Source organism: Acanthisitta chloris, unplaced genomic scaffold, assembly GCF_000695815.1.
Source record: "Acanthisitta chloris isolate BGI_N310 unplaced genomic scaffold, ASM69581v1 scaffold24735, whole genome shotgun sequence".
In the NCBI taxonomy this organism is placed as follows: Eukaryota; Metazoa; Chordata; class Aves; order Passeriformes; family Acanthisittidae; genus Acanthisitta; species Acanthisitta chloris.
This window is the reverse complement of record NW_008673599.1, coordinates 15,866-42,947: the sequence shown is the minus strand read 5'-3', so window position 1 is coordinate 42,947 and position 27,082 is coordinate 15,866. Positions and strand designations below refer to the sequence as shown.

Sequence of the window (27,082 nt, the reverse complement as noted above, 5' to 3'; positions counted from 1 at the left end):
AGGGTGCAGGGGGTGGAGGTGAGGGTGGTCAGACCAAACACACAGCACTGTGGTTCCCGCGGGGTCTCAGAGCTCCTGGGTACGGAATGTCCTGGAATGATGGGAGGTGAGGAAAGTGTAGCGATGCAAAGAGATAAAATAGCTTGGATTTTAATTAAAACTCTGTATGACAGAGCAGCAGTGTTTCAGGGGTGAGACCACAACAGGAAAGCAATAGTGTACACATCTTATTTTCACCATTTAAAAGGGGCAGGAACTTACTCCTGTTACTACTTTCTTCCAGGCCTGGCCTCCAGCCCAGGGAGGTGGTTGTGGTCCTGGAGCAGTTCCTGCAGGAGGGCAGGCTGTCAGCACTGCTGTGGGAGGGCTGTCAGCAGCAGGCACAGGCTGCCTGCCCAGAGCTGCAGGACAACCTGCTCAACAAGATTGTGTGTCTGCCTGAGCACGTGAGCAATAACCTCCAGGGGAAAAACCCACCAGTCTTCTTCCCACAGAACTACTTCCCTCTCCTGGGGGGTGCAGTTCTCCAGGTGCTGCAGCAGATCTCTGACTCTCTGCGAGGTGAGGCTGCAGGGGGGCTGTGCCTCTTCTGAACACTGTTTTGTGCATGGGCCCCTTGGCTGCTGCTTGAAGTACAGATAATGAGTGTTGCAGAGCCTCACATTCATCCCTCAGGCTAGCCTAAAAGATCCCAGGAATGGGGAAGATAGCTGAGGATTCCTGAAGCCCTGCTGAAAGCTGCAATCCTACAAGTGATTGCACAGCATTAAAGCTTCATTGTGGTCACTTGATGTGTGCTGAAGGAATTGTATGGGAAATTTAATCCGTGTTGAATGAACCAGTGGCTCTGTTGCCAGCCCATGAGAGAAGGACTGAGCTGCCTTAGCCTCCTGCCTGCCACTGTGTGAGCAGTACTGAGTGCTGACCTGTGCCTGAAGGCAGGTGCTGGAGGGAGGAAGAGATGATGCTTGAAGTTAATCTGTGCTCTCAGGCTTCAGCACTTGTAGAAGTGTCTGTACCTCTTCCTGAAGGTTGGTTGGAGGCTGCTGGTAATGCTCATGTTAAGCTCGTATCATATCTGTTTTATCCCAGGTGGCTTGGACTGCTCCATCTCTTTTGTTTCTCATGTGCTGGGGAAGGTGTGCGTTCATGGAAGGCAAAGTGAGTGTTTTACATTGCTGTTTTGGGTAGGGGGAAACTGTTTTAATGTATGAGTATGGGAGGATGCCTGTGATGATGGTGATTAACAGAGGGAGTGGGAGGCTGCCCAGTTAATTAGGGGTTGAGCTGAGTGGGAGGCTGCCCAGTTAATTAGGGGCTGATCTGAGTCAAGTTCTGTGTGGTCTGCTCAGCTGTGTGTCTGGTAGAGATGCTGGTGCTTTTCTACCAGCTCATAGGGATGGACCCGTTCTCTCAAAAACTCCTGGGGAGAACATCCTCATCAGGATGAGAATCGGGATGGGCAGATTCTGCCATTTGGGGCATGACTATTAATTGCTCTTCTAGTGATTTTCATGCCTGAAAGTGCCTTGTCAATATCAGTGTCAGTCAGTGCCCATGTGCAATAACCCTCTGGTGGCTTTGCTCAGGACTTTGAAGCTGCTGAATGCAGAAGTAGTTAATGGGGCTGGGGGAGAAGAAGAAAGATTTTTTCTGGCTGTTGACTGTGATGAGGAATGGGACAGTTGCTTAGACTGCTGAGATTAGTTCTTACCAGTTTGCTCTTAGTTCTCCAGTTCTAGCTGGAGTGTGTCTAAAGAGGAGCAACAGAGCTGGGGAAGGGTCTGAAGCACAGGTCTGATGAGGAGCAGCTGAGGGAGCTGTGGGGGCTCAGCCTGGAGAAAAGGCGTCTCAGGGGGGACATTCTCACTCTTACCACTCCTGCCAGGAGGTGCAGCCAGGTGGGATCAGACTCTGCTCTCAGGGAACAAGTGAGAGGACAAGGGGAAACTGCCTCAAGTTGTGCCAGAGGAGGTTTAGGTTAGATATTGGGAAAGTTCCTTCACCAGAAGGATGTTCAGGGACTGGCATAGCTGCCCAGGGAGGTGGTGGAGTCACCATCCCTGGAGGGATTTAAAAGATGTGTAGATGTGACACTGACACTTGGGGACGTGGTTCAGTGGTCTTCTTGGCAGTGCTGCATTAATGGTTGGACTTGATGATCTCAGAGGGCTTTTCCAATCTAAAGGATTCTATAGTTCTATCATTTCTACTACAGGAGCAATTTAGAGCTGCAAACTGCCTTGTGTTTCTTCACATTGTCAGAACCTTGAAATTCACAGGCTGAACTCAAGTGCCATTGCACCAGTCCTGCCCATCTTGGCTATTTACTGTTTTCTCTTGCACTTCAGAGGAAATCCTGGGTGTTGTGGTGCCCCAGCTGACTGACCTCACCAGGGCTGACTGCATCTGGCAGAGGATATGCTGGCGCCTGGTGGAGTGTGTGCCAGACCGATGGATGGAAGCAGTGGTCCTTGGCTTTGTGCAGAGAGCACCTGGGTAAGAGCTCTGCGTCCTCCCTGATCCAGAGCAAAGCCTGAGTGTTGTGCCAAACACTTGGAAAATCAGTGTTTGAAAGGTGCTGTGCTGGTGTAGGTGTTTTTTTACAGTGCCATTTCCTGCAAGACTTGAGGGGTAAAGGAGTTACTGTTGCCTCCCAGGTAGAACCTACCACCATTCCTTAAGGATCCACATCATGACAGGCAGTGAAAATTCAAGTGAAAACATTCTTTGCCATCACTGACTCGCTGAGGGTTTGAGCTGTTGGTTGCAAATTGCTGCTCTCAGGTGTTGCTAGGATTAGGAGCAGCCTGACAGCAATTACATGAATTCCTGATGTTTTGTTGTTGACCTGTCTTGCTAGGGCAGATGTCTTGTCCAGACTGCTGGGGAACCTGGTTGTGAAGAACAAGAAGGCTCAGTTTGTGGTGACACAGAAGATGCTGCTGCTGCAGTATGGCCACACGGTGAGGACTCTGGTGGGGAGCAGCAATGCTGTAGTGTCTGGTTTTCCCCAGTGCCAGTGTGTTTTGAGCTGAGCTCCAGCTCTTCCTGAGTCAGGTTTGACTCTTCATTCCAGAATGAGCCCTCAGTCTCTCCACATGTGTGAGGCTGTTCCCTGACAGCCCTTGGTGGAGTGGAATGGAGAGGGAGTGCTGAGTGGTTCTTTGGGAACATGGGATTCATGTGCTCTGTAGGGGCTGGAACCAGGTGGTTATTTGCACATGATTTCGGTGTTCTGGGGAGCTGGAGACATTTGGTTAATTTAGAATCTGAAAGAGGAGACTGAAGCAGCCATGACCAACCCTTGGGGATAAGTATTGGATCAGAGAGATGAGACTAGGACTGTTGGTTTTTTTTCCTGTGCACCTAAGTTTGTCACGAGGTGTTAGGGAATGTTCTGTGGCTTGTGATGCTGTCATGACAGATGTTCTCTTGAATTTGTCTATTCTATGCTTGCCTGGGACTGTGCTGGTTTTGTTGGTAAAATTTCTGTATTCCTGTCACATTTTCCCACGTGTTTCATCAGCAACTGCAGGTGTGTGTGTTTGATTGGGTTTTTAAATGTGCTTACTTTTCTGGCTCTGAATGTTCCTTGCCTCAGAAGGAAGTTGAGTGTAGTGAAAACACAGTGTCTGTGCTGGATTCATGCCCATTTAAAGCAGGAGCTGTGGCTCTCGTTGCAGACAGAAGTGCTGCAGAACCTCCTTGGCTACCTGTCCCTGGACAACCTCCGTCGTGCTTTGCTGCTCAGAGTAAGGATCAGTCATGTTGTTGGTGAGGTGTCTGGTGGAGAACATTCTGCTGGGTGTGTCTCTGGGCTGCATAATGTTGGTACTTCTCTAAGGTTCTTTGGTTCTCATGAGAGTGAGGGAAGCCCTACCATGTCACAAGTAAACTGCCATACCAAATCAAAGGCTCTGTGCACTGCTGGCTTTAGTCTTTCATGTCTAATTGGTAAATTGTCTTCTAAGTAGCAAAACTAATGAGGCTTGGATTCTGTCAGATGTGTCATATCCTCCATCCTTCTCTGTCATCCCATTTGTGTGGCTGACCAGATAGCAGCAAGGGGTGAGGGTGGTGGAGAGCTGTCTGTGTGCTAAGTGGTTGATGCTTCAGAATCTCTCTCATCTGCCTTTTCCTCAGTGGGAATGTCAGATATTTTCCCTCTCCAAGTCAGCAGTGTGATGGAACTTCTATGAAATTTGTATCTCTGGGAATATCTATAATTTTGTCATATTGTATTTTTTTCACTGGTTACATGTTCTAGAATGATCTGAAAGTACTGACAGCTGTGTAAAATTGGACTAAACTCAGATAAAACCATATAATATTCTGGGTTTTGACAATGATAAATATTGCTTTGCATATGATATTTATCTATGAGAAATCAATGTTTATCCCTTCCAGATTTAAAACCCCATTATATTTAACAATATCTTAACCAGAGGTGACGTGGAGTTCTCAGGTGGTGAGCAGCACATTTTGGCCCTGAAATACAAACTTAGCTCTGTTTTGTAGGGAATATAAAAATATACTACAAAAAATGAGTTCTGTGTAGAAAAGATCCATCTCAGGCCAACCTGAGTTCTCTGGTTCAGGTGCTGCAGGAGCTGTTGGAGACCTGGGGCAGCAGCAGTGCTGTGAAACACTCCCCACCTGAGCAGCAGCTCTATATCAGCAAGGCCATCCTCATCTGCCTCTCCCACCTGAAGGAGACAGAAGTGGAGAGCTGCAGACAAGGTGAGGCTGTGTGTATGTGGCTTAAGGGGGATGACAAAGATTGACTTGAAGATTTGCTCATCTGTGGCTTTGAAGCACTCTAAAACCAAACTAAAGATTCACTTGACTTTCCATCCTTTTTTCTTTCAGTGAAAACCAAAATGTTTCAAATGGAGAATCTCTTGTAAGGTTCTGCTTGTTGTCTGTTTTTTTTTCAGAGCTTCTCACCAGCATGATGGAGGGTGTGAAATGCCACTTGGACAGCAGTTTGCCACAGCTGCGGCGCCTGGGAATGGTGGTGGCAGAGAGCATCAGTGCAAAAATCAACACTGAGGGGCCTGTCCTGAAGTTTGAGGTGAAGGCTTTGCTGAAATTTATGTCTTAGAGGAAATAAAAGCTTTAAAGCAGATAATCCAAGGCATTATAGCAAGTTCTAACACATTATCCGGAAATAAGGAGAGGCAGCAACACCTTCAAAGAGAAGGTGTTGGCAAAAAAACAGTTGTAAAGGAATTGGCCACGTGGCTGAGAGTGACCTCAGGAGTGCAATCTGCTTGGCAGAGTTCAGGGTAAACTGTGGGTAATAAAGGAGATTTATCATATTGCATGAGGGAATCAGAATCTGACCCATGGGAGTTGAGAGAAAACTTCAAACCTAAACCAGTGATGAGCATTCAGTCCCTGACACGGTGGGAAGAGCTACTCTGAGCTGGGATTTTCAGGACTGACATGGAGATACATGCTCTGCTCTTTCCAGTGGAGTTTATAAGTGATTAAAGTACATTCATTTTTTAAAAGCCTGCAGCACCCCTTGTGTCATGTTGTCATTTTTTAAAAGCCTGCAGCACCCCTCGTGTCACGTTCCCATTTACTTATATTTTAAAGGCTGAAATAACATTCACACAAGACGTGATCAGGTGCTGATGTTAAATATGGGGACAAAGATGACATAGGCAGCATGTTAAATATGGGGACAAAGATGACATAGGTGGCACAAATACAATGCTGCTGGCAGGGCAGGGGTTGAAACAAGCAGGTTTGGTGGGGGTTCAGCTGCTCCTGATCCAGTCCATTCGCAGTAGAAGGGTGAAGTGCTGAATGCTGGGCATGTTTGCAATGCAATAGAGTGAAGCTATGGTTATTCTGAATGTCTAGTATGAAGAAGATGATGAAACAAGAGAATTGAAGTCCCTTCTGGTGCAGACTCCACCATCCTGTGTTGTCCCCAGCCTTCCAGAGGATGAGTAAGTTATTGCTACTATTCATACCATCTTTTTGCCCTTCTCCATATCTGTTTTGAGTTACACACTAGGAGTGTGTGTTCAGTATTCAAGCTGTCTTACATACTCTGCAGTGTTATAATGCACTTTCTTCTTACAGTGCAGTTACATTGAATTCACAGTTCAAGTGGTAGTATGTATTAAAATTGCCAGTTGGATATCTGCACATGGGGGGACTGTGGTGCAGGGGTCATGTGTGCCCTGGGTAGAGTCAAATGAGAGATCTGGCATTTGGGCCATGCCCTCATGCAGCCATGACAAAAATCTGCTGTACCTGTCAGTTAAAGGCTGGTTCTTTGGTGCTCTGAACTTCCAGAGCATCTGCTGAGGCTCTCTGAAGCACTCAGTTTGATCAGCAGAGAAGCTGTCCAGCACTCAGGGAAGTACAGAAAACTTCCTGATCCCATTTTAGGGTGTGATCAGCACAGACAGCTGTTCGGGACAGCTTTAGAGATACAGGGAGATGAATACAGGACAATGCCAAAGTGCACAGAAATAGGTAGAGACAGAAAAATATGTTCTCAATTATTGTATTCATCCTATTGGCAAAGGTTTAAAATGCTTCTTCCCCATTTCATACAACCAGGGGTTTGGGTTGGAAGGAACCTTAAAGCTCATCCATTTCCACACCTTGCCATGGGCAGGGACACCTTCCACTGGCCCAGGTTGCTCCAAGCCCCATTCAACCTGGTCTTGATCACCTCCAAGGATTCTGCTTCTCTTTTCCCCTCACCCCGTTGTCCTTTCCAGGACTTTGTTCCTTGTCTCAGCCAAGCTGGGTGTGAGACTGCAGCAGGAACAGTGAGTAAGGACTCGTACTGGATTCATTTTAATGCTTCTTGTTCCTCACAGCAGGAGTGAGAAAACAGATGTTGCACTGCCATTGGTACCAGAAAGTAACAAGAAATCCCATACAGCAGCTCCTGTGGTGCCAGATGAGGAGTCAGAGGCTGAGCTTGACAGGTATGGGGCAAGAAACTGGGAGAAAGTGGAAAATAAATGGCAGATGTGGGGAGAATGGAACTATCAGCATTTCTTGGCAAATACTGTGATTCCTGACCTTGTTCAGCCAAGTAGTTTGCAACAGAGCAAGGCTTTGTGCAGGAAATTGCACAGAAGTGTTAGTCAAGAAATTAAAGCCTACATTGTGTGCAACCACTGTATGTAGTCCATTGGATTTAGATACATGTTTCCTGCAAATTGTGGATCTGTTTCAGTAGTGGACCTGCCTCACCCTGTCACTATGTAAAGAATTATGTCAACATGTAACAAAAATCTCAAGTCACCTTCTAGTCTCTTGGTCACTTGATTTCTTCCTGCACTCGACCAGGAGAGCCAGTTCCAGATCTGGTCACAGAATGGTCCTTTCTCTGAGTAATTCCCTAAGGATTCCCCTCAGGCCAGGCAGTGCTGCTGGGTTATGCAGGAGGGATGGTGTTATGGCAGTGTATGTGCTGGTTCTTTCCCTTTGGCTCACTGGGGAAAGGAGGAACATCCCACCCCACAAACCGACTTTTGCCTGTGTTTGTTTTACAGTGATGATGAGCTCGTCCCTTATGACATGTCAGAGGACAAAGAGCTAAAGATTAAGGCTCCTGTGTACATCCGAGACTGTATCGAAGGTAAGAGATTTGGGGCTGAGTCTTTTATCTGTTTCTCACCAGGTTTGGCAGAGTGAGCTCTGTGCAGGTTTGTTTCTTCTGAGCTAATGTGAAGAAACTGTAGGATTTTTGAGTAATTTCAGTTTAGTTCCTAGTGGGTCAGTGATACCTGTCTGTACCAAGACAAAGGATTGGCAGAAGTTGGGGTATATACCAAGCACAACCATTCTGTGAGTAACTTTTGCTTGTCTTTTGATTACCTTCAGTCCTGACAGGATCTGAAGATGTGGACAAATGGGAAGCTACAGTCAAAGCTCTCGAGGGCTTGGTCCGGAAGAATCCAGCAGCAACAAGAGAGGTGAAGTAGCATGACTGGGGTTACCAGTGGACTGCAATACCAGAGGCCTCTCCCTCTGCCCTCAGAGCCTCATGTAGTCCTGGATTAAAGATAGATGCCAGCAGCTCCAGCACTCAAAGTGTGTTGCAAGTAGAGTTTGTGCTGGGCAGGGAAAAACGTTAGAAAAGCAGATTACGGAGCAGCCATTTTGGATTTAATTGGTTTTGAATTGAAATTAATTGTTATTCCCCAACAAAAAGGGAGATAAAATCAAATGGGCTTTCCCTGTTTGCTTGTACAAGCATAATGTCTTCCAGAGGGAGTAGGTGAATTGTACTGGTCAAGATGAGAAGCTCAGGTGAGAGGAACCTGGGACAAGGTCACTGCAAGGAGAGCTCACCACTACCTGGTAGTGGACACTTGAAGGTGGCAGAGACACAGGCCAGGAAAGAGATGGGGTGGGGTACTGTGCCCTTCAGCCCAGCACTTATAGTGGCAAGTCATCCTATGTCATGATACCACCACTTCTCCAAAAAGCCCTAGAGAATGTGGGCAGAGAATTGGCAGATGGGGTTTTGTTCAGGGGTTTGAGAAGTCTGTCTTGATGGCATTTGGCTTAATGTGTTTTCTCTCTCTCCTAAGTAATGGACACATTGTCTTTATGGAATGCCTCCTTGTCTTTATTTAAACATTGGAAATGGTGTGTAATTCCATGAGGAAAATGCCTGCAGGGATTTGATTCCTTTTTTCCATATTTTGAGCAGGTTAGTGTGGAGCTGGCAAAAATATTACTGCATCTGGAGGAGAAGACCTGCATTGAAGGCTTCGTGGAGCTCCGACAGAGAGCCCAGGTGGCTGTTTTAACCACAGATCCAATACCTGTGAGTCCCTCTTACTGCTTTCCTTTTCCTGGTTGAGGCATGGACAAAAATGGAAGCAGCTGAAGCCTCATGGAGGCAGCTGTCAGTGTGGTGGAACAGGTAGTCCAGGTCTGACAGCATTTATGCAGCTGAAGCATCTGCAGGGGATGACTGAACCCACAGGAAAGAGAAAACCCTGTCAGACTGGAGGAACTGTTTGGAGGCTGTTAGTATGAGTGTACCTGACAGTGCAGGTTAGATAAGGACTTGTTGCACTGAAGGGTTTCACACAGGGAAGCTGAGGCACAAAGGGCTTCTACAGAGATTGTAATCACAGAATCCCAGGATGGTTTGGGTTGGGAAGAACCTTTAAAGACCATCTTATTCCACCCCCTGCCATGGCAGGGACACCTTCCACCAGACCAGGTTGCTCCAAGTCCTGTCCAACCTGGCCTGGAACACTTCCAGGGATAACACAGCCACATCTTCTCTGGGCAGTCTCTGCCAGTGGCTCACCAACTTCACAGGGAAGAATTCCTTCATTACATCCAATCTAGCTCTATTCTCTGCCAGTTTAACACCTTTACCCTTCATCCTGTCAGTACAGGCCATGGTAAAAAGTCTCTATCTTTTGTTCGCCCCCTTTAAGTACTGAAAGGCCACAGTGGGGTCTCCTCACTGCTGTGGCAGTTGTTTGGGTACCTCTGCGTAGGAGGGAGAGAAGAATGGCAAAGTCCTGTTGGTCATGTACTTCCTTTGCGAGAACCTAGAAGTGGAAGTGTCTGAATTTCCCCTCTTCCCTTCCCTTGGAGGCTTGCTGTTGCTGACCAGGCAGCAGGACCTGTGGAATGGAATGCCTGTAGAGGCAATGGGAAGGCTGTTTCCAGCCTGGGGCTGTGTTCATTGTACCTTGATTTTCTGTGCAGGTCACAAAGTACTTGACGTCCCAGTTCTACTCTCTGAACTACAGCCTCCGTCAGCGCATGGACATCCTCGATGTGAGTGCCCTCCCTGCCCACCTTCCTTCTGTCTCTTGCACCAGTGCTGAGGTGCAGTGGGGTTACCTTTTATTCCTCATGGGAGGAGACAGAGGCATGAGAATCTCTTACATTAGTATTTGAGCCTGGCATTCCCCTCTTCTTCCTAACCCCACAACACTCCACTCTACAGGGATCCCTCCCTGCAGGATGCAGAGCACGTGTTGGGCATTTCCCTGGGAGAAGCCACTGTTTCCTTCCCTGTCATCAGTCTGTTTTATCTTCCCGTTCTGAAGGACAGCAGTCTGCCTGTGTCTGTGCCTCCTTCCACTCCTTTTCACTTCCCATGTCTGAAGGAGGAGCCACTGCTCTGTTTCAGGGCTGAGCAGCCATGTGCCTGATCAGTACCTCAGAGCCAGGTGGCTGTTGGCAGTCAGTTCCCTGCTGTTCTTCACTTTAAATTTGTTGTGCTTTTCTGCCTTGCTCCTATTAGTTTGGGTACAGGTGAATTTGTTGTTGTTCCCTGGGGATTACCTCTTTTTAACCAAACCTCTCTCTTCTTCATCTAGGTATTGGTTTTGGCAGCTCAGGAACTGTCCTGTCCCAAACTGCATGGGAAGACTAAGCATTCTGGTGCTCAAAAACCTCTTATCCAACTCCTTCCTGGAAGTGACAGCTCTAAGGATTGGAGAAGAATTGTCGATGAGAGGATCCAAAGCAAGACTCGGAGATTTGCTACGGTAGGGGCAGGGCAGAAAGCAACTAATGTCCAACCCAATAAAAACAGGGACACTCAGAGTTGTTGTAGTCTGGAAAGGGCAAAATACCTGTGAAAGTGGGCCCAGCTCAAATGAAAAGCTCTAACTTCCAACTTGTGTGGTCCTCTCCCAGTAGGAAGAGAAAAACATGAAAAGCTCTAACTTCCAACTTGTGTAGTCCTCTTCCAGTAGGAAGAGAAAAATAACCCTGGAACTCCTGACCTGGCTTTGAGGGATAGTTGTTGCTGTTCTGTGCTTGTTCTGAGCTTGTCTGGCCGCTGCAGGGAGCTGTGACTGCACCTCACAGGTCCCAGGGCCTCCAGCAGACTAATTGCCTCTGGACTGGACTGTCTCAGCCTTCCTATTTTCCAGGGAGATAAATTGCTGCCAGTTTCCTAGTTCCCAGGATTCCCCTGTGGTTCAGCCTGGAGAGTTTGCTTTCCAGAACTCCTTTATCCCTTGCCTGTTTTTGTTCCTTATACCTAACCCAGCAGTACTGAGCTGTATTGTACTGAAATGTTTAGATGTGGAGAGGATCTGTAGTGGGAAGTGGGCAATCCAGTTGGGAAACTGGTAGCCACAGGTGTACAAGCAGTGGCTGGCAGTGGACTGGCTGCAAGGAATCTGTAGTCTCACTGGTGTGCAGTGACATGGGTGAGCTGTGTCTAGACTTTGGTTTTCTCTTGGACAGGGTCAGTCTCAGGTGGAAGTGGCTTCCAGCCCAAACAAGTTCAATTCTGTTGCTGGGCACTTCTTTTTTCCATTGATCCAGCACTTTGACAGGTGAGTGTGAACACCTTGGGATGTGGGCATGGCAGCTGCCAAAGGGAACCTTTCTGCTTGCCTTGGAGCAGCAGGAGCTGTGCAGGAGCCCCGTGGCACCACACTGATGCCTGGGTCATTCACAAAGCTTGGAGAGCAGGGGGTTGTGGTCTCTTGGACTTACCCTATGAAGCCTTTTGGGGCAGGATGGGGGAGTATGTAAGACCCTGCAGAAATGAAGTTCCATCATGAAGGATAGCCTGTCAGCAGACACAGGTGAAGGTTTTTGGCAGTACCACACCAGTTGTCTTGGCTGAGCCTCTACCATGGGAAGTTCACACAAACCACAGAGCTCAGATGCAGTCTTGAACCAAAGCTTTTGCATGCAGGTCTTTCCAGGTAAAGCCTGTTGGTAGAATGTGTGATACCTGCTGTAAGAATAGAGGATATTGCTGGTCTGGGAGAAAAGATGAGAGCAAACAGCTGTGGGCTGTGTTAGCCTGGTAGTGACTGTATAACAACTGTTGTAGGGATTCAGGCTTATGACCCCCCCTGACTGTCCCAAAGATGCACTGATCAGCCTTCTCACTGCTGTAGGACTCTGTGTCTTGCACTTGCAGGCCTCTGACAACATTTGATCTCCTGGGGGAAGATCACCTAGTCCTTGGAAGACTGGTCCACACTTTAGCAGTGCTGATGTACTTGGCTGTCAACACTGTGGTAAGGAATGGCAGGGAGCAGGGGAAACTTCCAGCCTGGGAGCTAGAGGTGCCTCTGCAACAGCAGTGTGCTCTGGGGCCTGCTGCACTGAGACTGGCAGAAACTTTGAGTTGTGTGGGCTGGGAAGTTGTGAAATGGGCTGGGAAGAATGGGGCAGAGAAGAGATATGAGATTCAAGCTACCCCTGCACGGCTGGGAAGAATGGGGCAGAGAAGAGAGAGTGCAGGGGTAGCTTGAATCCCATATCTTTTGCTTCTTGTAGGAAAACTTCTGTGAGGGGTTGGGCATATCATTTCACTTTACTGCCAAATAGTGAAACACTCCTCTGTAAAACAGATTTAATTGTAGCCCTGATCTGTACAAAATCTTTGTTGGAGGAGTGTTTGGACAATGCTCTCAGGCACGTGGTGGGATTCTTGGAGTTGTCCTGTGCAGGGCCAGGAGTTGGAGTGGTGATCCTTGTGGGTCCCTTCCAGGCCAGGACATGCTGTGACTCCATTCACAGTGTGTCTCAAGGCCCAGCTCTGTGGAAGGTGTGGATGGGAAGGTGTTGAGTGGTGCTGTCACAATCTGTTTTGCAGGCAGTGACAGCAATGGGGAAGGCACTGCTGGAGTTTGTTTGGGCTCTGCGTTTCCACACAGACTCGTGAGTTACTGGAGTTGTACACTTTCATTTTTAAGCTGAGCTGTGAGCCAGGCTCCAGCCATGGTTCATCTTTGTCCAAGACTAGCACCTGACTCAGAATGTCAGTGGCTTAGTGCAGTAACTCTGGTTCTCCTCCAGCCCCGTGTTCTTATGATTGAGTTTAATGCCAGACCAGCAATGAACTTGGCTGGTGTTTTCTAGTATGGCACTACAGCCACTACCTATAAAATACTTGGCACATTTCCTGACCACCTATCCATGTGATAGTTTCATCTGTCTTTACTCAGGGAGCTCAGAAAACTTTAGATTCAATCCCAGCATCAGCCTTGGAAAGGAATACGTAGCCAAAATGTTTTAAACATCCAATTTCTGTTTTGATCTCAGACTTGTCCAGGGCTCTGATCTGTGCCAGACTCCTGTCACACAGCATGGCAGGGGCTCTGGATGTGGGCACACTGCTGGCTGGTGCTTGGTTATACCCCTAATCACCAGGAATATGGCAAAAGCCATCATAATCACAACCATTTGAACATGGAGAGCCCCTGGGGTGAGGAAATCAAGGCAGAGCATAAAGCTGCAGGCTCTGACCAGTTCAATCCTTCCCTGCAGGTATGTGCGCCAGGGCCTTTTGTCCTGTGTGTCCTCCCTGCTCCTCAGTGTCCCTGGGGAGAGGCTGCTGGCTGACATGGCAGAGGAGCTGCTGGAGACTCAGTCCTGGCTGGGAGGTAAGTCCTGCTGGGGTACCCAGTGCTTTTCTGGTCAGTGGTGCAGTCCTTGTGCAGCATCTCTTTCATTGTGATGGCAGCAGTGATGTGCTGGTGTTGTGCACTAGAGATTTGCATGACCAGCATACTTAGGGCAGGCAGAGCACCCTGTGTGCTGTGGGGGATGCAGTACTGAGGTATCTAAGGCATAAGAGCTGTGTGTGGCATTTCAAACTGTGACTGTCCTCACAGGACAGTCCCCAAAGATATTCTGTGCCCCCTTTATCTGTCTGAGCATCCAAGCACCCCCTTGTGAAGCTGCAGAAAGTGTGGCCACATTGCCTGTTACACCCAGGCAGTGACTTTGGCCAGCAGTGTCACACAAGGCTTGTACAGCCCATTTGCACCATGTGCACAGGAGAGGAGGTTTGTTAGTGCTGAAAACAGGAGGAAGAGGAGTATGGCCCCATCAAACTTCCTATTGCCTGGGGAAAGAGCAGCCTACAAAAGACAGCAAATGACTTTTCGTGCTGCATCCAATGCACCTTAGGTCAACCCAAGCTGTGTCCATGGGTTCTGGCAGGCTGGAGCTGCACATGTCAGCACTCTGGTACCACAGGGAGATGCAGGGAAAAGAGGAACTAATGCTGAAGCCTCTACTGTGTTCTAAGTAGACCACTGAGTGACTCCCTGCACTGGTTTCCTTCACCATTCTCACTCTTGGTGAGTGGTTTCCCACAGGGAGTGAGCAGGAAGTGACACTGACCCAGCTGGCTTCTGATCCTGGCAGGTTGGGGAGCTCTGTGCCCTTTGAAAGGAAGAGAGCTGCCTTGTGGGGCTGAAGACTTCACTTTTCCCATGACATGGTGTGCTCTGAGGAATCTGCTTGTCTCTGCAGTTAACACTGCTGTTCCCAAGTGAAGCCTTTCAGGAGTGTATTTCCAGCACGAGGGTCTGTGTAATCTGTTTTTAGTGAGTTCTTTTGGGAAGGAGGAGAATCACAGAGCACCTTCTCATGCTTGTAGGTAGTGAAATAGCCATCTCTTCACATGTAGTGCTTTTGCATGAAAACTGCATGGTTGATCCTGGTGGGAATGGCAGAAGGGTAATACCAGTTGTGGGTATAGCAGAGAAGGGGAAATTGCTATAGGAATTGTTCAGAAAGCTTAAAGAATTCAACATCTGGTCAGACACAATTTAAGTGCAATAGAAAGAGTTTCTAGAGCTGCTTCCTGAACATCAGCTTCTTGGGTTGTGCCTCTTCTCTCTGTCCTAAGGTTGTTGGTAAAATGGGTGCACAGGGAGGCACCAGGTCCTCCTTGCTGCTCCAACAGGTCAGATGTGACACTAGAGACCTTCTGTGACTGAATCACAGGTCTGAGCTCTTGGGCTTGCTGTTGGTTCATGGCTCTTCCAGACTAGATTTGCAAGAGGTGATGTGTGTCAGCTGTGCTGTAGCTGGGAAGGGACAAGGTGTCCTGCACAGGAGCCAGAAGGTAGCCAGAAGTCACCACTTTGGGTTTCAGCTTAAAGCATCCACATTTCTCCTGGCCAAAGCACAGTGAGGAACAGTGGGATAGGAAATGTTACCCATGGACTGTTGAGTAGAAATCCACAAATCTGCTGCAGTGTGTTGTTCTGTCAGGGCCTATGCTGAGTGCCATAGTGTGTTTTGTGACTGACAGACTGTGCCAGCCCTGCAGCCTTTGGGCTGTAGCCACAACTGTTCCTTGTCAGAAAGCGTTCACAGCATGGAGTAAGAAACTCCTTCAGTCACTGTCAGGGCACTGTCTGCCTACTGGATGCTTTGGGACATTTGGGCTGTGGGGAGAGGTGAGGATCCACCTTGGACTAGTCTATCTTTGCCCTCTGTGCCATGCTGGACCTACTGCTGAGCAACCTGATCCTTCCCAGGGGAGGGAGGGAATACCTAAACACTTCTAGGAAACAGTTCCTTTGATTCCTCAGCAGCTGCCTTTGAGGGAATTCCCCACCCCTTGCAAGGGCTGTGTAGCTCTGTCCTGGGTAAGTGTGATTTATGCCAGGACCTGAAGGACACTCTGCCTCCTATGCAGTGCCAGGTCTGTGCTTATGGGCCAGAAACAGCACCAGCAGCACTCTGAGCTCGTGAGCTCCCCTTTTGCCCTCTGCAGAAGGAGTGTGGAAGCACCACGGGGCAGCTCTCCCTGCTCTATAAATAGCTCTACTCCATGGGCATGAGTCATGTGTTTGGGCTGACAGTGCTGTGCTCCCAGCACACTGCTCGTGCGTACAGGATATCCTCACACAGGCTCCCTGCTCTTCCAGGCTGCCCTGCTCAGACATCCTGCATGCATCCTGGCTGTTACTTTGTGGGCCCATTGAGGGCCCCTGGAATAACAGCTGCTGGAGCAGCCTCATGCCCAGCCTTACGTGCTGCACAGCGTGTGGCAGAACGTGGTTAGCAGAGAACTGGTCTCAGAGAACGTGCTGAGCCTTGGGGCCTGGCTCTGTTTTCCCCACTGCAATGGGCAGTGTGACCCCAAATTCACACAGGAACACTGACCATTTTTGAGTGCTGGAATGGCAGAATGGAGACTTTAGGCTCTGGAGAAAGTGGATTTCTAATTGCAGACTGCATTCATGCTTGTAGCTTAACTCTGCAAAGGTTCTGTGTAGCTCAAGGGCATAAGTACAAATTCTGGCACAGAGGCTATCCCAGGGAATCCAAAGTCAGACAGTTTCTGTAGTGTTTCAACCCAACTGATGATTTGTTTCTCCTCCAAGACTGACCAGAGCACTACCCCATGGCTGAACTCGTGCTGCTTTAGATGATCAAGTTTGTGCATCTTTGCCTTCTGGCCTAGTGCAGTTCCTGCAAGTGCTGATGTCCAGCCCAGCCATAGGTGTAGACACTGTTCTGTGATCATCAGTGAAACAGTGAGAAGTGTTAAGGGCAGTTTTTCCCATTTTCCAACTAACTGTGGCTGCTTTTTTTGCAGATGTGGTGGAGAAAGATCCCAACGGGGACTGCAGGAGGTTGGCCCTGCACAACTTGTTGCTAATGGAGAACCTGAAAAAGAAACTTGAAGCTGTCCCTTCCTAGCTGAGGGTAACAGAGATGACCTTTACCTCGTGCTCTTGCCAGCTGGATGCGTTTGGGCACTGCTGGGGCCTCTTCAGCAGTCACCTGGCTGGAGGAGAGGAAGAAGGGGGAAGGGTGCTGAGCTGTAAGCCAGCAAGCCTGACTTGACATCTGGACTTTGTAGTGGAGGCCAATTGAGCTCTCGGTATCCGGGACGGCGTGTACAGATGCAGGAAGGTAGGCGAGCGCTGCCATCCTCCCACCCCCACCCCACACAGCTATTTATAACCTTGGCAGGGCTGAGCACTCAGCTAAAAATACAGGGAAGATCTCAGAGAGCCTTCTTGTCAGAAAAACAGGAGGGCTTGGGCAGGGCCACTTGCCTCCCAGGGCTACATCTATGACCTGCCCCAACAAAGGCTCCCACGTCCCCGTTGGTGCCTGGGGGAGCAGCTGTGGTGCTGCTGCTGGAAGGGATGTCCTGGTGCAGGGAATGGCACTGCTGCTGGGATGCATCACTGGATAGCACAGTGCTGGAAGGGTGCTGGCTGGGCTCTGGCTAGGAAGGAATAAAACTTTTTGTATAGTCTTAGTACAGAGATAAGTTTCTACTGAAGAATAGCTAATGTTCAGATTTTTGACCTTTAAAATCTCCCCTGCCCTTCTTCCCTGAAAGCAATTCAAAAACTTCATCTTCACCCCAAGTTTTGAAGCAACTCAGAAAGCAGGAAGAAGAAACATTCTAAGCAGAAGGGCTGGTTGGTAGGCAGTGTGTGAGTGAGCTGGTACTGCCTGTGGAGGTGCAGGGAGACAGGCTGAGAGATGAGCAGAACCTTGGTTGTTACACTGAGCTTCAGTTCTCACAGTCCTGCTAGAGACAGGGGAGAAATTTGCATCTGAAAAATCTGAGCGTGGCTTGATGTAACTGGTGAGAAGCTTTGCTCACTCAGTGACCCACCTGGAGCAGAGGTTGGACCAGGAGGTATCCAGGGTCCCTCCCAACACCTTTCCATGAATGAGGTTCAGCCCAGATGTCTCTAAGTGGTCACTCTGCCCCACATGACCCTCTGATGTATGTAAGTACAGAAGCTGTGGGTGGGGGAAGTTTGCCTTCAGCCTGCTGGAGGGAGTAGTTTGATTTTTTCAGTCAAGCTCCTACCCAAAGGCAATGGAGATTGTTTTCAGCAGGTCTCACTTGTAGGGAACCACAAATCTGCACCTTAGCAGATCAGAGTTGTACTTGAAAATTTTGTCAACTCACAGTTTGCAACTCAGTTACTCAGCTCTTTTCTGTACTTAGGAAAAGGCCTGAAGTTACAATATGCAGTTCCTGTTGTGTTTTCTTCTGCCTCAAATTTATTAAAATACTAACCCACCTTTCTACAGGATGTACATGTGAATGTCTTTACATTATGTTGCAAGAACATACTAACTCCAATACTGTTGCTTGTACAGTCAAGCAGGAAAAAATCAATTTCTTGGCGATAACCAAAAAGCTGTGTCAGTCTCGTGTGACTGACCTAAGACCCCCAACAAGGGCAGGATAAATCACCTGGTGTTAAAGTCACCTTTCCATTTGGGAAGTGTAGGTTGTCAGGGATCCTCCACTTCATCAGCCACTTCTTCCAGCTCCCTGTTGTCGGTGCTGCTGTGGCCAGTGTGTGGCAGGGCTGGGCTGGGGGCCATGCCTGCCCCTCTGTGCACAGCCTCCACCGTCTGTGGGGACACGTAGTAGCTCAGGTTCGAGGCTGGAATTCTTTTCTGCATCTCTTCCAGGTACCGGTAAGCCTAAAGGAATGCAGAGATGACTATCAGGGGCTGCACTGCTGTGGGGAACCAGTGCAAAGCACATTCAAAATGAGGTTAATCAGCACAGCTGGAGGAACTCGCACTTGGCATCCTCATGTTCCAGCACAGCAGCAGGTCACAGTTCAGTGTGAGCACTGGGGGTGTGTGGCACGTTTGCCCTGAAGGAATGATTCACTATTTCCTCAAATAACTGCAGTTTTACAGTTTTCTTTCTTCTCTGGCCAGGTGGCAAACGCAGCACAGTGTGGTGGCTGAGGCACTCACCCAGTCAGACCCTCTGCTCTCAGCTACTGACTGGGAATGCTGAATGATCTGAATGATCATTTATGCTCTGTGTCCTGTGAGCTTTCTTTTCAGTCCCATCAAATGCAAAATATGGATGTAGTTCCTAAGCTGTGCCACTCCCTGCTGAGCAGCTTGACTCCTGTGAAGGAGCCTCAACCATGGAATGTGTGCCTGGGTGAGAGCCACACCACACCAAGCTGCACAGGTGTACAACACAGGCTCTGGAGGGTGGAGGAATGAAACCTTCACTTACTGTGTGGAATTCCTGCACATGTGCATAATGCTGGACCAGAAATCCCAGGACGTCGCCGTGCCGGATAGCGTCCTCGATGTCCTGTTCAGCCAGGAGCAGCTCACACTGCCTGACTGCTTCTTCAGGGTCCTCAGGGTAAACTCTAGGGAAGGGAAAAAGGGAACTGTTACAGCCTGGGGAGAGCATTCAGGCCAGGCTGGACAGGGCTTGGAGCAACCAGGTCTAGTGGAAGATGTCCCTGCTCATAGCAAGGGGTAGAACAAGAAGGGCTTAAAAGTCCTTTCCAACCCAAACCACCCTGTGATTTTATGATTGCAGTAATCATCTTTCTGGTTACACCTCCCTTAGTCCTCATGCTTCTTTCAGGTTACCTTTCCATCTTTAATGCCAACAGCACTTTTAAAAAATCACATCATGGTTTCCCTGCTAGAAGAATACACCAGCAGCTTTTTGAAGTGAGGCTGCAAATGATGTACTAAACTGCAGGTGCTGGTACAACTCCTGTTCTGATTCGCTATTTCTGTAACCAGTTCCATGCTCTGAATGCTGCAGCTCACCTCTGAGCGTGGATGAACCTCTTCATCAGGGTCATCCTGCTCTGCAGGTGGCTGAGTCTGTTCTCCTGCTCCACAGGGCTCCTGGCTTTGGCAAGGCACTTGTATGCTTCTGCCAGTGCTCTGTGGGCTTTCTCGTAGTTCTGGTACTCATCAATTTCCACCTGCAAGAGGAGATAGAGGTCTTGCTCCAGAGCTAACAACCCAACCCCCTTCAGCAGTCACCGAAAGGGCACATACCTGGGCACATGCATCATAGAAACCTGCCAGGAGGTCAAGAGCTCTCCCTTTGGTGTAGAAGCTGATGATGTTTGACATAATCTTTACATCCTTACGCCAGTCCAGTGACTGCAGGTAGTTTGCTGCCATGATGTAAATCTCTCTCTGTTTAGAAACTCCAGCAAAGAAGATAATTTTCTCAGTGTCTCCAGATTTCAGTAGTGCCCTCATAGCCTGACAATGGAAAAGGGGGAACGGGGGGAAAACGTCACTGTGAGTGCAAAAACACCAGACAAGATGGCTCAGAAGCTTTGTCTGGGTAGTTACTGTAGGAAGTCTGCTCCAAGGTTTGCTTCTCAAAACACCTTTGTGTCAAGGCTAGCCAGACTCACCTTTAACTTGTTTCCTGCTTGTGTGTATTTCTTGGTGGCTATGTGGTAGTTGCCTTGTCTCATGCAGCAATCAGCAATTTGCTCCAGCAGCTCCCGCCGGGACTCCTCGGAGAGGTCCTGAGAGTCCTTGGAGACTGTCATTTTCTCAGCCAGCTCCTCAGTGATGGTCAGGTTCTGCTCCAGGCACAGCTGCAGAGCTTCGTGGTACTGATGGGAGCAAGAGAGCAATGAGGTGTTGCAAACAGTATCATGATACCTCACACTGATTGTGGTACAGCCACAGCTGAGGGTGCTCTGCCTGCAACACTCTGGTGTAGCTATGTGCCCTGACCAGCCCTTGTTCAGGCACACTCTGTCCCATTCTGTTGGCTAACAACATGTTTGTTCTGCTGTGCCCACATTGGTTCTCACCTGTTCCCCCACAGGACAGAAGTGTGGCAATAAAGGTTCAGCTGTTTCACCTCTGAACGTGAGATTTTCAGCCATACTAGTCACATGTGTCAGGCAGAGGATTGATAACACTACAGGTTTTCAGCACATACAATTAAATTGAAAGATTTTGTTAAACATTTTGAGAATCCCATATAGGAACATATAGGGATGATAATCCCATATGGGAACATATAAACATTTTGATAATCCCATATAGGAACAAATTCTGAGTAGGCTATAGAAGAGCTTTTAGCTCAGAAAAGGGCTAATGGCCCCTAAAAACACGGCAGAGAGTCAGCCAGGGGAGCTCCTTAAAGAGGAGAGGGCACAGCACGTGGGCACGGCCAAGCAGCCAGTGCCACTGGTGTGAGGGGAAACAACTTCACAAGTGTCTCTGTGTATCTGTACCTGCACAGCTAAATATCTGTGCTCCTCTAGCAGGGGGAGCAGAAGGCTCAGCTCACCTTCTTGGCCGTGAGCAGCAGCTCCAGTGCCTTGGCATACTGCGCGTGCTCGATGAAGAACCCGGAGCAGCGAGCGAGCAGAGCTGGGTCTGACCTCTCATCCAGGTCCTCAGCAATGAGCTGCAGGGCCCCAAACTGCTGCGTGGCAAAAGCCAACTCCAGGGCTTTGGAGAAGTGTCCTGCCTGCAGGAATAACAAGGGTCAAAGACTGGAATTAGCACTGCAGAGCCAGTTCACAGGATGCCCTGGAGTGGGTTAATAAAGCATTGCCCACCAGGGAGAAATTACTAATACACTGTGGTTCTTACTACAGTGAGAATTTAACATTCCTCTGCTCTAGGAACCACTTCAGTTTAAAGTTTGGGATTTTTGACTTTAAAAACATTTACCTTGTGGTACAACATGACAGCTCTGTCCATTTGCTCCCCCTTTTCCTCGTAATAGCAGGCTGCCTCTATCATGTCTTCTGGGGAGCTCAGGAGGGCCAGGTTCATCAGCTGATCATCTAACTTGTTTGCCTGTTCAAAAGCAAAGGTTTGGCACACACAGATTTCACAGTTCTCATTTCTGGCAAACCTGTGGCTTTATACTGTTACATAGCCCATCACCCCCTTGTGTGTAAAACACCTACCACCTTGTTAGGAACTGCACAAGGAGTAATGGGTATAAATTGAAAGAGGGAAATTTAGATATTAGGAAGGAGTTTGTGAGGGCGTTGAGACACTAGCTCATGTTGTCCAAGGAGGCTGTGGCTGCCCTAACCCTGACAGTGTTCAATAAAGCACTGAGCAACCTGCTCTGGTGGGAGGTGTCCCTGCCATTCCAACCCCTTAACACACCTCAATACTACGAACCAAGCGACTGAGCTTCAGTGATGATAATTGCTTTCAATCAGCTTCTGATGAACTGTACAAAAAAGTCCCAAACCCCTGAGGCTTCACCTTTGGCAGAGGATGCTGTCAGAGACCAGGAGAGCTCTGGTGTGGGCTCTGTGGACGGTCTGCCCTACCTTGCAGAGGCGGATGGCGTTGTTGAAGGCCTGTGCGCGGCTGTAGAAGTGCACAGCCTGTTTGATGTCCTCCTGGCTCTCGTACTGCCGTGCCAGGTGGTAAGATGCTGCCCAGTTCCCTGTTTCATTGGCTATTTCTGCAGCCTGCCAAGGGAATGGTACAGCTTTCCTTTGTGCTCATCCCAGCAATGGAAGCTCTGGGAGCAGCTGCCTCACCTTCTGCACGTTGCCCTGGAAGCAGTAGATACGGACCAGGGAAAAATAATCCTGAGCCAGTGTGTAGTACTTCAGTGCAGATTCCAGGTCTGACTGGCTCTCCAGGTACTGCCCCCACCACTTCCACAGGCTCCTGGAAAGGCAACAGTGTGAATTGCAATGACAAGAGCACCCAGAGGCTGCATTTTACACTCCTGGAGAGCTTGAACTCAAGACTGACACATTTTTTTAGAGCACAGACAGGGCTTTACCCCAACCCAAGGGTGACACTCAAGAGTCTGCACTACATGGGAGGTCACCCAACATCCAACATGGCAGTTCTAATCCTAAAATTATTCTGCATCTGTGGGAGGATCATAGTGGATATGGCAGGGGTTGAACATGGCTGAGAGGATTGTCCCTGCTCTCATATTTCAGACCTGACAGCCCCATGTGGGAGAAGGAACAAGCATAGCACTGACTTGTCTTTCATCTTGTTGACATAGTTCTCCAGGGCTTGTAAATCTTCAGAGAGCATCCGGGGTACCTCGAACCTGTGCGTGTCTGACTTCTCGTAGCTGTAGAAAAGAAGAATGTATTAGGTGTGAAATGTCAACCTCCATGTTAGCTCATTTCCTGTGTAAAACACCCATTTAGTCTTGTTTGACAGACATAGACTGACAACACTGGCAACAACTGCTTTGGTTGTATAAGTAAAATCAGTGTAATACCAGTTGCAAACCACCAGCACCATCAAAAATTAAAAGTTCAGTGGTCCTGCAGGGCACCTGGGATCAAGGAGGTATGATCTGTAACCACAGGGCACTAAATACTGCAAAAGTGCCAATGATGGACCAAAGGAACATTCCAGAAAGTTCCCCAAACATCAAACACACCTGGTTGACCAGCCCTGGGTTCCACATTATGCCTCATCCTTCTGCCACCCACTGCAGCATCAGCATCTGCCACTGCCAGGAGGTCACTGCCCTTACCCAACATCCACCTCTCATCAACCCCTGCCCACCATGGTCATCAATGGGCCTGCCTGGGCACAGAGAGCTCTGCTTCCACTCTGAACAGGAGTGACCTTATATCATCATCATCATTAAATGGAGAGGCTTTATAAAAACCACAATTTCCAACAACTACATGGCACTAAAAATCCCCTGCCCTGACTTCTCATGGGACTCAGCAGTCACAGGAGAGGACCAGGCGCCAGAAGCAACCAAGTCAGACTAAATTCTGCTCCAGCAGTTGTGTCTGGGACTCTCAGGAAAAGTAAACACGCGGTTTTGTCATGGAAAAGGAAGGAAAAGAGGGCAGTGGTCTTCCAGAGACAAGCACAGGATTGGATATGAGTGGGGTTCAGCCACTGGCCCTGACAGACACTTGACCTTTCTGACACCACACATTATTTGCCTGGGAGGGTGCTAGGAAGTTTCACTGGGAATGCTTTCACTCCAGCAGGCAGAAAGCACCAGAAACAGGAAAAGACTTGAATTAATTATTACTGGCCATCACCAGACATCCTCCTTTGCCTGCCCCCACAGGGAGAGCAATTCTCCCAGTCCCCTGGGGTGCCCCAGGCAGTGCTTACTGGGTGAGTGCCAGGCTCTGCTCGCCGGTTGCCTCCAGGTGTTTGGCGTAGTTGTAGTAGGTGGTGCGCAGGTGGACCCGGTCGTGAGCCTCAGCTGTTTCTATGGCTTTCTGCCACTGGTTGGAGGCCTGGTAGAACTTGTTCAAGAGGTCATAGCGTTTGCAAGCCTTGTACAGTCGCTCTGCATCCTCCTGGGAGGGGAACACACAGAACCCATCAGCCCCGACCGTGTCGGTCGCACCGCGCGCTGCACCTCGAGCTGTTTGTCACTGCAGGGCATTGCCATGCAATGAAAGCAACCACCACTCATCAGGCAGGGGGTTAGCCAACCAAATATACCTAGCCTGGAACAGCAGGTTACTGGGAAACAGGATGTTTATGTAAAAATAAGGAAAGCACTCAGATCCTGGCGTTTACCATCCGGGATTGACGCAGGGCAAGTCATGGGTGACCACACTGCTGTCAGCAAACCACCAAAACAGGGGAGAGAGGCTCTGGTGGGATACAGGCCACGCTGCCCACCCAGGGCTGAGGCCTGGGGGAAGGTCCTAACACTTGGGGTTTTTGGAATTGAGAGGGAACCTATGACCTCCCAGCAGGTCTCAGAGGCAGCAGTGCTGGTCGTGGAGAGCTGAGCTCCATTCCTGGGAATCGATGCCGTCAGTTTGAGACAGAATTAGAACAGGAGAGTTCTGCTGATGCTGACGCAAGGGTGAGCAGATTTGGAACTATTATTTTTGTGCTCTGAGAGGTGCTCACTCCTGTGGAAGGAGCATTTTCCTGCTCCACCCAATGCTGTCCAGCTGAACACTATATTTAGTCAACTGAGATTATCTGTCCAAGACAGAAAAATAGTTTCTGTCTCTTATTGTTTCAAATTCAAAAAAGTATAGAAAGTGGAGGAGGAAGATTCCTGCCCTAGGATTTGGTACCAGATAGAAAAAAGCAGCAAAAGTGCATTTCTTTTGTTGCAGTTCTCCTGCTCTTCTTCAAACGGATCTAAACGTCCAAGAGAAGGAGCACCAACACTTCTCAGCCTCACAGCATTCTTTGCCAGGAAGCTTTTCCAAACAGTTTGAATTTTCCTTTTTTATTTCCTTTTAACTCAGAACAGTCATTCTCTCTCTCTCTCTCTCTCATTTATAGTTGTCATATCATTGTAGATTGCTAAATGCCTTTTCAAGCCAAGTTCTAATTATTTGGCCACCTTAAAGATTTCCTTGTCTGTGAAATCTTTCCAAGAGCTGAACAATTTGCACTGATTTTCTCTGAACTTCTTCCAGTTCATCAACATTTTTTTTCTGGTAATGAGACACTCAGGGCTGGAAGTTGCTGTTGCAGCTGTAGCTGCCCTGAACACACAGACAAGAGTTACCAACCAAGCTCCAGGATGTAGCATCTCCTCAAACTCAGCCCCAAACAGAGTTTTGCTCTCATAGCACTTTGCCCATTTTTTATCTAGTTTGTGATTTCCTTATGAACTCAGGGGTATTTCATCAATTCTCTCCCAGTTTTTCCCTCTTACAGATCCTATCCCTGGATCTCTTATGGTTCCTAAACAAAGTTTCTATTGTTCTTATGGATCGTTGATGAAGACATTAAATAAGTGGAATACACACAAATTCCTCTAACTCATTGTGACTCACCAGACATCTCCAGCCCCGCAGGAAACATCTATTTTGCCTAAACTCCTTCAATGCCTCGTGCTCCACCAGCACAGAACCTTAGCCTTGCACTCTACAAACAAACATGCCAAAACAGAACTTGTGTATCCCATACTGGACCTTCAAATATGTTCGTTGAAACATTTTAGCTAGAATAAAATCCTTTCTACAATCCAGTCCAACCTTGGATAATTAAGCTTGGAAGACTTACACCCTAAGGAAACAGGTTTTCTGTTTCTTTCACACATAAACCATCCTATAAAGAGGTTTCCTTCGCTCAGCAGTTTTTCACATGAGAACTAAACTGCTCTATAAAGTCAGTGCAGTGGGACTTACCAGCATGCCCAGCTGGATGGCCAGCACAGCCACCCTGGCCTCCTGCTCTGGCTCCTGCTCCGCCTCGCGCAGTGCCTTGGCTCCCCTCGCATGGCCCATGTGCCCCAGGCAAATCCTGGCAACATCCAACCTCTGAGTCTTCACACACATGCGAGCCATGTTCTCCCAGACTGCCTCACTGTGGGAAAGAGCAGGAGAGCAGTTAGAGTGCTGGGAGGTGTGGGCAGGTGAGGAGTGAGGAGAGTGGGGAAGGTCAGTACTTCGGGCATTTGGGTGTAACAAACTCCAGCTCCTGTGTGAAGATTGAGGAGGAACAGAAACAGCCTCTCACATAAAGGTTAGTTTTGGAGCTGACTGACCCCAGCCCTACAGAAATATTGTGGGGTTTGATTTACTCCAATGTCTAAACAACAGCAGTTATACTTCTGCCCTGGAGCCAGGCTGGGAGAGCTGGGGGTGTTCAGCCTGCAGAAGAGAAGCCTCCAGGGAGATCTTAGAGCCCTTTCCCATGCCTGACTGCACTCCAAAAGAGCTGCAGAGGGACTTTGGGCAAGGGTCTGGAGGGACAGGACAAGGGGACATGGCTTCCCACTGCCAGAGGGCAGGGATAGATGGGATATTGGGAAGAAATCCTTGGTGAAGCACTGGCACAGGTTTCCCAGAGAAACTGTGGCTGCTCCATCTGTGAAAGTGTTCAAGGACAGCTTGGACAGGGCTTGGAGCAACCTGATCTGGTGGAAGGTGTCCCTGCCCATGGCAGGGGGAGCAGAACTAGATGGTCTTTAAGATTCTTTCCAGCCCAAACCATTCTGTGATTCTCTGTGTGAATATAAACATTTACCTCGTGCCCATCACTGTGGTTCTGCTGTAGCTGCAACCTATAAACACTGACAATACCTCCACATCAATGATCAGAAATCAAAATTAAAACGATGAGAAATGTCTTATGTACATAAGCCTCACACTGGAAACATCCTCCTGCTGTCCTGAGTCATTCAGACATGGAACAGCTACTGGGAGCCCAAGAGTTGCTCTCAGTAACAAGGAAAAACAACAACTCAGTTATAGGGAAACAACTGACCAAACAATCATGTTCTAATTTAAAACTTGCATAAAACTGGCACAAAGAAAAGCTTTGTGATGCTCAGAATGAGAACTCCTCAGGGCTATGAGTTAGCACTGCAAAGTTCCCTGCCCAGGCAAGGCAGGGCCAGGCTGAGCACCACACTCCTGGCAGGGACAGAGAACTGCTCAGCAGAAGGACCAGGGCACAACTGACCATTCCAGGCAAGGACAAGCAAAGATTTCCATAGATTCTATTCACATTTGAGGTTATTCAGAATTACATGCAATATGCTTGACTAATAAAAACCATGAGCATTCAAAACCAGCATGTGACTCTCAGGGGAGGTTCAGTCTGTGCAGTTCTTGGGCATCACCAC

General features: G+C 48.6%; 2 protein-coding genes across 2 annotated transcripts; one reads left to right on the top strand and one right to left on the bottom strand.

Annotated features, from left to right (window-relative positions):
* Nucleotides 1–86: 86 nt before the first annotated feature.
* On the top strand, nt 87–16,452 carry TELO2 (telomere maintenance 2). Its single transcript, XM_009075026.1, has 21 exons — nt 87–106; nt 284–561; nt 1,093–1,161; nt 2,352–2,499; nt 2,864–2,966; nt 3,687–3,755; nt 4,602–4,743; nt 4,941–5,077; nt 5,878–5,966; nt 6,753–6,803; nt 6,855–6,965; nt 7,539–7,624; nt 7,870–7,961; nt 8,705–8,821; nt 9,727–9,798; nt 10,347–10,517; nt 11,227–11,318; nt 11,918–12,017; nt 12,599–12,663; nt 13,273–13,388; nt 16,349–16,452. Exons 1-21 carry the CDS (start codon nt 87–89, stop codon nt 16,450–16,452), a joined length of 2,232 nt encoding a protein of 743 aa, XP_009073274.1.
* A 1,572-nt stretch (nt 16,453–18,024) lies between these two features.
* On the bottom strand, nt 18,025–26,492 carry IFT140 (intraflagellar transport 140). The gene is made up of 13 exons (XM_009075025.1): nt 26,482–26,492; nt 25,641–25,818; nt 23,641–23,831; nt 22,526–22,621; nt 22,065–22,197; nt 21,849–21,992; nt 21,229–21,357; nt 20,840–21,022; nt 19,944–20,150; nt 19,573–19,785; nt 19,336–19,496; nt 18,779–18,920; nt 18,025–18,219 (listed from the first exon to the last, which is right to left on the bottom strand). Exons 1-13 carry the CDS (start codon nt 26,490–26,492, stop codon nt 18,025–18,027), a joined length of 1,983 nt encoding a protein of 660 aa, XP_009073273.1.
* Between the last annotated feature and the right edge of the window lie 590 nt (nt 26,493–27,082).

What these genes read in the sequence shown, in the direction of transcription:
- TELO2 (XM_009075026.1), top strand. Translation starts at nt 87, where the DNA reads ATGTCCTGGAATGATGGGAG. An exon ending in GTCGTGCTTTGCTGCTCAGA is followed by an intron (nt 3,756 to 4,601) that starts GTAAGGATCAGT and finishes TCTCTGGTTCAG; the next exon opens with GTGCTGCAGGAGCTGTTGGA. An exon ending in TTGATCCAGCACTTTGACAG is followed by an intron (nt 11,319 to 11,917) that starts GTGAGTGTGAAC and finishes TTGCACTTGCAG; the next exon opens with GCCTCTGACAACATTTGATC.
- IFT140 (XM_009075025.1), bottom strand. An exon ending in TCCAGGGCAACGTGCAGAAG is followed by an intron (nt 21,993 to 22,064) that starts GTGAGGCAGCTG and finishes TTCCCTTGGCAG; the next exon opens with GCTGCAGAAATAGCCAATGA. An exon ending in CTGTCATGTTGTACCACAAG is followed by an intron (nt 21,023 to 21,228) that starts GTAAATGTTTTT and finishes TTATTCCTGCAG; the next exon opens with GCAGGACACTTCTCCAAAGC.